The sequence below is a fragment of the Musca domestica genome, unplaced genomic scaffold (genome assembly GCF_030504385.1).
Source record: "Musca domestica strain aabys unplaced genomic scaffold, Musca_domestica.polishedcontigs.V.1.1 9, whole genome shotgun sequence".
In the NCBI taxonomy this organism is placed as follows: domain Eukaryota; kingdom Metazoa; phylum Arthropoda; class Insecta; order Diptera; family Muscidae; genus Musca; species Musca domestica.
In genome coordinates, this window is record NW_026712435.1 from 16,564,504 (window position 1) to 16,575,511 (window position 11,008).

Consider the following 11,008-nt stretch of genomic DNA (forward strand, 5'->3'; position numbering starts at 1 on the left):
TCGGGCAGCGTGTGACGGTTTCATTGGCCGTTTGAGGGCCATAATTCGTGCCAAAGGTGACCAATCCGAACAAATCTAAACTGATTCTAAAATTTGACGCAATTTTCGACATTTTTTCCTTTCATTCAATAAATTAAAAAAAAATGTAAGAATTATGGCGTTTTACTTTGTTGCAGTTTTTTTTTATCTCACCCCGTAGAAGTGGTTTTGGAAATGTGTGCCATAATTTGTACGAAAAGTATTAAAATCTCGAGATTTGATATTGAGGTCTCTGTTGGTAACTGGTGTTGAGATCAGGATGTGGTTTTCGTATAGGGACGTTCAATAGATTTGGACAGACAAATTGAATGTGGGTCCAATGGTCTTACTAATACCTTCTTCGGTAATCTAGAAAATGAAAGATTTTGAAGAATTTTCGGTGTGAAGTGTAAATATGTTCCTATTATTCTCTACAGATAAAGAAAAATTTGAATTAATTTGAAAACCTTTAAAAGTCTGAAATGTTAGTACGATGTATGAAGTTTTGATTAAAAACTTGTCAAACTGAACAGATTGTGTATTTTGAGTGCTAAGAAGACCTTACTCGAACTATTGGGACGAATCTAAAAATTTCAGAACATATTTGCTCTGTTCCAGAACCAGCAAGGATCTACTAGTTTTGCAATTTTTTTTCGATGAAAATGAGTAACTTTTAAATTCTTGCAGTTCTCATTAAAAAAATCCTAATTCAACATATTTAATTAACTTAACCAAAAAAATCAAATTTTTAAGATTTTAAATCTTTTAATAAACGTTATTCTAACTGTTCCATTTTTTTTCCGTAATATTTCCAGTTTTTTTTTTTTCAAGCAAAGTCATTAAATTAAATGCAATACACAAAAGCATTGCAGCCATCTGCATTCGACTTGCCATTTTATTTTTGACAGCCATTGTGAACGGAAATATTTATAGACCGCATTGAGAAATCCAAAAAATCCAGAGAAAGTAAAAGTGACACCAAAAAAAAAACAACAACACAAATATGAAGACAAAATAATATTTCCGATCCTTGATATAAGACAATGAACAAACAAAAAACTACGGGAAAAACTTCGGTTTATCGAAATGTAACAATAATTGTAATCGGTTTCACAATGGGTGTCTATTACACCCTTATGTGGTTGAATACTCGTGCGACCCAGTGTCAGCCGTTGGCCATAGGGCAATACGGAAACAAGGACTATGTGCCAGAAATCGGGTCACTCACACAAGAAAATAATAACATCAACGTATCCGAAGAAATAGATACCACCACAAATATGGGGGAGTATTTGTTCAACACAACACGAGTACTCTGTTGGATTGTCACCAATCCCGCCAACCATTTGACCAAAGCCATACACATTCGTCGGACATGGGGACGTCGATGCAATAAATTACTCTTCATCAGTTCCGAGGCAGACAGTGTTTTGCAAACAGTTCCCCTGCCGGTTGACGAAGGTCGTGAATATTTGTGGTTCAAAACCAAAATGGGTCTGAAATACATCTACGATAATCACCTGGATGATGCCGACTGGTTTCTGAAAGCCGATGATGATACGTAAGTTGTTCAAATTGAAAAAAAAAAAAACTTTACTTTTCGGTTATTTGTTTAGAGAAACGTCTAAATCTCGTTGATTCTAATTTAACCAGAACGCCGGGGAACCGGTTATGGCGAAATAAAAGTTCTTACCGAAAGCATTAATAACGACAATAACAACAAACAAAAGCTAAACATGAATGAGCAGCAGCAATAAAACATTGATATTTATGGTCAACGACAACAAAATGCGATATAAAGTAGTTTCCGTTCCTAATTTTTTCTAACAACAACAGCAACACTTACCTGCATCGAACGAATTTAACTGCCGCTCCATTTCACGAACTGTGCTAAAATAAAAAGGAAAACAAGTAAAACAACTCACAGTAGACAAATTCTAATGAATTAAAGATAAGGAATATATATTTGGATTGATATTTTGAAACACCTTTTTTGTAACTCCCCATCATGGAATGAAATTGCGATATGAAAAGTTTGAACAAAATCGAAAACTAAGTTTCAATATTACCAGAGTTTTTATACCCTACACCACATAGTCGTAAGGATATTATTTGTTTATGGATTTGTTTGTAACATGGAGAAGGAAGCAAGATAGATAGAGCCATAGTTACTTTGAGCATCTTCATAGAATCAATCCATCCGTCCGTCCATCTTTTTTTTTTTTTTGTGAACAAAATGTAAATCTCATTTATTATCCGACTGAGATGAAAATTGCCAAACAATAGTTGTTTGGCCCAATGACGAACCCTATTGGAATTGGTGAAAATCGGTTCAAAATTAGATATAGCTCCCATACATATCCTCAATCGATATCAATATCAGTCCAAATGCCCTGAATATTAGCACATCCGACAAAAATCAGTCTGGAAGCAAGTACATCAAATTTGAGAAAATCGGATCAGATGTAGCTATAGCTCCCATATATATATATATATATATATATATATATATATATATATATATATTATATATATATATATATATATATATATATATATATATATATATATATATATATATATATATATATATATATATATATATATATATATATATATATATATATATATATATATATAAGAGATGAAGATGGAAGATGGTTTTGGAAATGAGTACTAAATGTGTTAACTGTACTAAATAGTACTACATTTGGAACAGTTTGGTTTAGGGTCAACAGATGAAGCTATAATCCCTGTTGGTTTGTGATTAAAAAGTGGTTTTGGAAGTACACACTACACACAAGTGTACGAAAAGTAGTAAATATTACACTATTTGGTACAATTTGTTACTGGGTGAACAAATAGTGCTTGAAATATGAAATGTGGTATTACGGCCGCTGTTCATGTGTAGCCTGGACATATGGATGTGGTTTCGGAAATGTGACCAATATTTGTACCAAAAACACATTCGGTATTGAGTGAAGGGATAGAGACACAATTTTGAAATATGATACTTAGATTAGTAATGGTATCTGTGTTTGAGATATGGATATTGTTTTGAAAATGCGATGAGTACTAAATGCTATTGATTTTAGTATTGGGTGAAGGAATAGGAATATCCTGAAATTTCATATGGATGTCACTGTTAGTGTCTATGGATGAAAGAAGGAGCTACTTTTCGAAATTATACGAAAAGTAAGATAATATATTTGGGATTGGATCTTGGGGTAGAGCTAGAATTCTGAAATTTGATATGTAGGCCACTTTTGGAATATAGTTTTGAGAAAAGGACATTGATTGATTTGGGAATACGTTCGGAAAATACTAAATTAATAATACTTAATTTGCCGTTGAGTGAATGGATAGAGCTTTAACCCTAAATTTTGGTATTGAGGTCACTGTTGGTTTCTATGATTTAGATACGGTGGTGGCCTATTTTTTTATGAATCATAGAAGACACATGTATCGGCGTTTTGAAAATGTTCATCGCAAAGTAACCTAAAAAGAGTGCACAAGTTCTGCCCTCTGTCACCTGTTTTCCGATTAGGCTACCTTGGAAACCGTGCATTTTAGGTATTCTTCTTGACAATTATTATTGGAAACGTTAACCCCTTTGATTTACCAAAGAAGCAGTGAACCAATGTCGCCTATTTTCTCATCTGACCTACCGCTAATTAAAATATCAACATGTGCAAAGTTTGAGCGAAATCGGATATGTCCTTTGCGGTTAATAAAGTAAATTAACGACTTTAAAAATGTTAGACCTTTTCCCCAGGCCAAGCGTCCCTTTTTTGAAACTTGCAAGTTTCGACCTGCGTTGTTTAATTTTGAATTGCTTCACTTAGTGGTAAGGGTACTATTGCATTTGTCTGTTTGGATTCATCCGATTTGGTGTCACATTCGTAATATGCACCCCACAAAAACGATGTTTCATCAGATCCAGCCCAGAAATGCCTCTGCCGAATTGTATCAAGATCGGTTCAGATTTGGATATAGCTCCCATGTATATCTTCAACCGATTTCGGGTTAATTCTGCACCAAATGGCCAATATCAGTCCAAGTAACCTGAAAATTGGCACATTCGACCGAATTCAGTCAAGAAGCAAGTACATTAAATTTGGTAAGAATCGGTTCAGATATAGCTATAGCTTTATCTTTTTTTGAAAATTCTACACACAGCTACTGAATATTTTCTCAAAATTATTATTTATTTGAAAGTACAATCCCTCTGGTTTATAATTTAAAATAATTTCATTCTAATAGCTACTTGGGCTGGCCACACATTTAATACTAATATCCAGGGTGAGATGAAAAAACTGCAACCAACTTCAGACTGCTGTCATATCAAAACCACTCGTCCGACAGCTGTTAAAATTATTCCAGTGGCAGCTCATTATAATGTTCACAAGCGTACAAAAGCATTTTGATGAGAATTTTCTAGAAAAATAGTTATTCGTGATGGAATTCAAGCGTGATAGTGTGTTGTCTTTATATTTGGCTGCAAAAATACAAGTGGCTATCGTTAAAGCACTCCAGCATTTAAATGTGAATAAATCTTTTGTGTCTCGTACCATTGCTCATTAACGTGATACTGGTAGGGTAGCCCGACGTCAAAGAAGTGGACGGAAGAAAACAGCAACATCAGCAGAAATGGTTCGAAAAGTAAAGAAGCAACTTGATCGAAACCCGCGTCGCAGTGGCCGATAAATGGCTCGTGAGGTGAACAAATCTCAACATTCCATTCGGCAAATATTGAAAAATGAGATCGGGGTAAAGCCATTGAAATTCCAAAAAGTACAAGAACTTACACCGCAACTGAAAGAAAATAGACACAAAAGAGCTAAAGAGTTGCTTCGCTTGGCCGAAAGTGGTGAACTGCCGAATTTGGTTTGCTCCGATGAGAAAACATTCGTTGTCCAGCAGTTTGTAAACAAACAGAATGATCGGGTTTACTTGCCAAAGAGGTCAGCTGAAAATGTGCACCAAAACTCAAGCCAGCCAGCCATGGTGATGGTATGGGCCGCCATAACAGCCGATGGTCGCTCTTCGCTCGTATTAATCGAACGTGGTATCAGAATAAATGCCGAATATTATCGCAAAAATATTCTGGAGGGTGTATTAAAGCCTTGGGATCGAAAACCTTTTTGCCCGCAGGCCTTGGACATTCCAACAGTACTCAGCACCAAAGGATTGTGGTTAACCACAAATGGTCTATGCCGAGTTTATTTGTTTCACTCTTCCTGCAACCACACTCTTTAGTTATAATTATGCAATATCATATTTGAAGTTTAATAAAACGATAAGCATCATTATGACTTTAAATCTATAATTCTGCTAATTAAACAGAGAATCTCATAATGTTTAAGATGTTGAGCAAGAGAAAACATATGAATGTATGTGGTTTGTAGTTAATGTGAGGAGAAAATTGAAACACAGAACAATAGCCTATTTGGTATATGGGGAGATTTCAATGTAGTGCGAAATAAATAAAAAATGCTATGGTCGGGGTGTTATACCATACAACCATACATCTTCGCATAAAAAGTTACGTAAAAGAATGTCTGTTATTACCAGGGCTGTGGAGTTGAATTATAGTCGTGGAAAAACTCGACTTCGAAAATTTAATTTTTCAAATAATCGTTGATAATTTTTTATGTGAATTCATCTGAAGTATTTTATCTTTACACTGGAAGTAATTTTCTTTCTTTTATAATTCTCAAAAACAAAAAAAAAATTACAAAAAAAAAAAGTAAAAAAGCAGTAAAGTTCGACAAGGCCGAACTTTTAGTGCCCTCCACCATTGTGAAGGATCTTGAAAAATTTTAAAAAAATCCGTCTGAAAATATCATTTAAATGAAACCGTTATATGGGGGCTATACGAACGACATGTATAAGTAATTTATTGGCATTGGCTGTAGTACCGATTCCGAACTTTAAATACGACATTTGAAACAATTCCGTTGAATAATGTCGCTGATATCATCAAATTTGAAACAATTCCGGTTAATAATGTGTATAACATAATCAAAATTCCGAAAATGGGGTTGGGTACCGTTATATGGGGGATATACGATATCGTGGACCTAGAGGGTAACGTCTGGGTACTCCTTGTGCGGATTTTCAGACAATTCCATTGAACATTTTGGCTTCAAACATCCAAATATAAAATATCGGGAGGTACCGTAATATGGGGGCTATACGATATCGTGGACATATATGGAAAATTCTTTTCCAGGGCGCAAAGTACTCAGAAGGGGATAAAGTACTCAGAAGGACTTCCTTGTGTGGAATTTCAGACAATTCCATTGAAGAATGTGGCTACAATCGCCAAAATAACGAATATCGGGAGGTACCGTTCTATGAGGATATACGATACCGTGGACCTATACAGGCCATTCTCTTTCAGGGGGTAAAGCACTTAGAAGGAACTCCCTGTGTGGATTTTCAAACAACTACATCGAAAAATTTGACTTAAAACACCAAAAAATTGAAAATCGGAAGGTACCGTTATATGGGAGATTTACAATATCGTGGACCTATACAGATAATTCTCTTACAGACTGTAAAGTACCGGCAAAGAATTTCAGACAATTCCATTGAAAAATGTGGCTAAAATCATCAAAATACCGAATATCGAGTGGTACCGTTATATGGGGGCTATACGATACCGTGGAACTATATAGATGATTCTCTTCCAGGGGACAAAGTACTCACAAGGAACTCCTTGTGTGGATTTTCAGACAATTCCATGAAAATTGTGGCTAAATTCATAAAAATACCAAATATCGGAAGGTGCCGTTATATGGGGGATATACTACCGACCGAATTCAGTGAAATACATGAAATTTGCTGTAAATCGGTTCAGATATAACTGTAGCTCCCATAAATATGTTTCATCCGATTTGTCCCTCACATCCATAATAAGCACTCGACAAGAATGATATATGGTACCAAGTATTAGATACAGCACAGTCATAACTTTCCAATTTTATCAAGATCGGTTCAGATTTGCATATAGCTCCATTATATAACTTCAACCGATTTCACGTTTACTGTGCAGCAGATTAATATCAGTCCAATTGGAGTTAATCAGGATCAGGGTTAATATCAGTGCAATTGGAGTGAATTTTGGCACTTCCGACTAGAAGTCAGTCTAGAAGGAAGTACTTCAAATTTTGGTGAAAATCGGTTCAGATATAGCTGTAGCTTCCATATATATGTTTCATCCGATTTGGTATTTAAATCCCCCAAGTATATCCAATTTGGTGAAAATCGGTTCAGTCACAAATGCCTCCGTCTAATTTAGCGGAAACCGATTTACAGTAGGATATACGTTCCACTCTAAACTGTTCTAAAGTCAAAATCCTCATAAATTCCCTATATAAACATTTATGTTCTCTCTCTCTCTCTCTCTCTGCTTTATAATTATGGTGTTGTAGGGTATCATAAAGTCGGCCTCGCCCGACTTTTGATCTTTTTTTACTGGTTTATGTTTTGTTTATGTTTTCCATTTAATTTTGTCATATTTTCCAATCGATTTGGCTGACATGGTTTCTCTGGTCGTATGACATATTCGGTTTTTTGTATGTTTCCGCTACAATTTAAAAATATTTCTCTATATATTATTGCATATTATTAATATTAATTTATTTTCAGATATGTTATAATGGAGAATCTGCGCTATTTCTTATATCAATATTCTCCAGACATACCCATATATTTTGGTTGTAAATTTGACAGATATATTAAACAAGTAAGTTATATACAAGAGGTAGTATTTGTAATTGATAACAATAATTTTCTCCTTTCCAGGGATATATGTCCGGTGGAGCGGGTTATGTTCTGAGTAAAAGTGCACTGACAAAATTCATTACTGAGGCCTATAACAATCAACGTCTCTGCAATTACAAGACCATAGCCGAGGACGAACAGTTGGGCTTTTGCATGGAAAATATTGGTGTCATTGCTGGCGATTCAAGGGATGAGAAGGGTTTGGAGCGTTTTATACCATTGCCACCGGTTGATCTCTATCCCCAGCCAACTACTGATTGGTATATAAAATGGGTTAAACACGAACCAGAAAAAGTAAATCCGTTAAAAATTTCCAAAGTTATATCACTTCTCAGAGTTCTTTTTTTGTTTTTGCAGAATGTGTCCTGTTGTTCGCCGCATGCTATATCTTTTCATTATATAGTTCCAGATTATTTTTATGTCCTGGAATATTTCCTATACACACTTCGACCTTTTGGTATTTCCTATAGCCATGATACGTTGCCACAAAAATTAAATGTTTCACATATTTATGCGTCTGGTATACCCGATGCGGAGACTTTGATAGCCCCGCCAACAACTGTAGATAGTATTAGCTAATCATAAACATTTATATTTATGTCAACAAAAAATATATAGAATTTCTGTGTTCCATTAGAATTATTTGAAGGTTGAAGCAAAGACTATATAAGGTCAGCCATGAAGACTGCCCAACATACCAAAATAGCTTGAGAACAATATTACAATAATCTGAAGAAACCAAGCATTACGCTTGAGAAAACATTGAAAAAAGTTTGTGTAAAAAATATAGAATAATCGAAATTGAACCCTTATTTAAAGCTCATACATGTAATTGTAGAATAAGCTTTATTAAGCTTTTTCTTTATAATAATATACAATATTTTTAAAACCCTCAGCCATATGGCTAGAGAGGGTATAATATGTCCATCCGTCTGTCTGACTGGTGAGCACGATAACTCTTGAAGGGAGTATCCGATTTGGTCCAAACTTGTTACATAGTAATATTATTATCAAACTTAGATCGAGTTCGAAGGTGGGTAATATTCCTCCTTCTGGTACCTCCCCCACAAAAAGTCGAAATTTTCAAAGAAAATAATTTACTGCACACAACGAGAAAGGATAATCCGATTTTAGTCCAACTTTGCAAATCCTAATATGTGCATCAGTGCAAGGTCAGGTGCTAAAATGGACAATATCGGTTCACTCCATCAAGTACCTCCCCCACAAAGAGTAAATATTTTGAATAATTATAACTCTCATAAAATGTGTTGTAACAGTCCGATTATTTTCATATTACACACATCATAATTTTTTTATTTACCCAAGGTCTGGTGTGAAGATGGAATATATCGGTCCACTCCCTGTGGTACCTCCCTCACAGAGGGTCAAAAATTTGAATATCCATGAAGCTCATAAAACACAAAGTTAACATCCGATCCCATTCAGACTTGACAAATCTCAATATTTCTATCAACACATGATCTGATGGTAGAGACCGGACCATTCCCACAAAAGGGTCAAAATTTTGAATAACCAAAACCAATATAAAATCCGAAATAAGCATCCGGTTCTCTTCATATTTCAGACATCCCATTATTTTTACTGACACAAGATCTGTTGTTAAGATGAGATATATTGGTCCACTCCTTCGGATACCTCCCCCACAAAGTGTCAAGATTTTAAATATCCATGAAGTTCATCAAATGAGAAATTAATATCCGATTAAATTAACACTTGCTGCATCTCAATATTTCCTCTAATACAAGATCTCTTATAAAGAAGGCAGAGATCAAACCATTTCTTCTGGTACCTCCACCACATATGACTCAAGATTTTGAAAAACAAAACCCTCAAAAGCTGTCATAACTTGCGAAACATGGCAGCGGTTCTGTATAGCTTGCTATTTCTAAATATTATTCTTAACCAAAAACCTGAGATGAATATGGAATTTATCGCAATTTATGATTTCGCATAAAATTGGATACAAATGATCGATTTTCTTCTAATTTTGCAATAGCAATTTTTTTATCTCTGCTAAATGAAGTATGGAAACGAAATACTTCGGTCGACAATATCTGGTACCTCGCGTACATTTCAACATTTTCTAAAAAATATTACATATCTCATATAAAGTGACGGACTATACGAAATGGACAATATTGGCCCTTTCCTTTGGAACCTACTCTATAGAGGGTCAACAATACGAATAATCATAACAGAAGTCAACATAAATTTAAATAATCCAACATCGGCGGAGGGTATACATCAGTCGGCAATAACCGCTGATACTTCTTAACTTGTTATACCCTCCACCATTCATAGTATGGAGGTCATTCCGTTTGTAACTCATCGAAATAATAAATTTAGACCCAACAAAGTATATACATTCTTGATCAGCGTTGAATTCTAAGACGATTTAGCCCTGTCCAACCGTCCGTCTGTTGTTATCACGCTAGAGTCTATATGGGTCCACGATATCCTATAGCCCCAATATAACGGTATCCCCGATATTCGGTATTTTGATGATTTTAGCCACATTTTTCATTGGAATTGTCTGAAAATCTACAAAAGGAGTTCCTTGTGAGAACTTTACCCCCTGGGAGAGAATTCTCTATATAGGTCCACGATATCGTGTATCCCCCATAAAACGGTACCTCCCAATATTCGGTCTTTTGATGATTTTAGCCAAATTTTTCAATGGAATTGTCTGAAAATGAACACCAGGAGTTCCTTCTGAGTACTTTGCCCCCTGGAAGAGAATTGTCTATATAGGTCCATGATATCGTATATCCCCCATATATTGGTACCTTCTAATATTCAGTATTTTGATGATTTTAGCGAGATTTTTAATCGGAATGCTATTTCAGGACCACGTCATCGTATAGCCCCCATATAACGATTTTCCTTTGAGCGGTATTTTTCGACGGCATTTTTTGCAATTGGTGGAGGATATTAAAAGTTCGGCCCGGCCGCTGCATTTTTTATACCCTACAACACTATGTGTTGGGGGTATTATAAGTTTGATTGGGCCAGAATTTATGTAACACCTCGAAATATTGGTTTCCCATATAGGAAAGTATATATGGATCTTCCTAGCTCGCCGAGCTGAGTCGATCTAGCTATGTATGTCCGTCCGTCCGTCTGTCCGTCTGTCCATGTTAATTTGTAATCACTCTACAGGTCGCAATTATGGCCCGAT

The 11,008-nt window shown here is 35.3% G+C and overlaps 1 protein-coding gene across 1 annotated transcript; it reads left to right on the forward strand.

Moving 5' to 3' along the window:
• Positions 1 to 882: 882 nt before the first annotated feature.
• On the forward strand, positions 883 to 8,454 carry LOC101888477 (glycoprotein-N-acetylgalactosamine 3-beta-galactosyltransferase 1-like). Its single transcript, XM_005182331.4, has 4 exons — positions 883 to 1,579; positions 7,675 to 7,771; positions 7,831 to 8,103; positions 8,167 to 8,454. The coding sequence occupies exons 1-4, from the start codon at positions 1,062 to 1,064 to the stop codon at positions 8,386 to 8,388; spliced, it is 1,110 nt and encodes a 369-aa protein (XP_005182388.1). The 5' UTR covers positions 883 to 1,061; the 3' UTR covers positions 8,389 to 8,454.
• Positions 8,455 to 11,008: the final 2,554 nt, after the last annotated feature.

Coding starts and splice junctions, on each gene's coding strand:
- LOC101888477 (XM_005182331.4), top strand. CDS start 1,062: ATGAACAAACAAAAAACTACGGGAAAAACTTCGGTTTATCGAAATGTA. Junction 1,580..7,674: donor CTGAAAGCCGATGATGATAC/GTAAGTTGTTCA, acceptor ATTTATTTTCAG/ATATGTTATAATGGAGAATC. Junction 8,104..8,166: donor TTAAACACGAACCAGAAAAA/GTAAATCCGTTA, acceptor TTGTTTTTGCAG/AATGTGTCCTGTTGTTCGCC.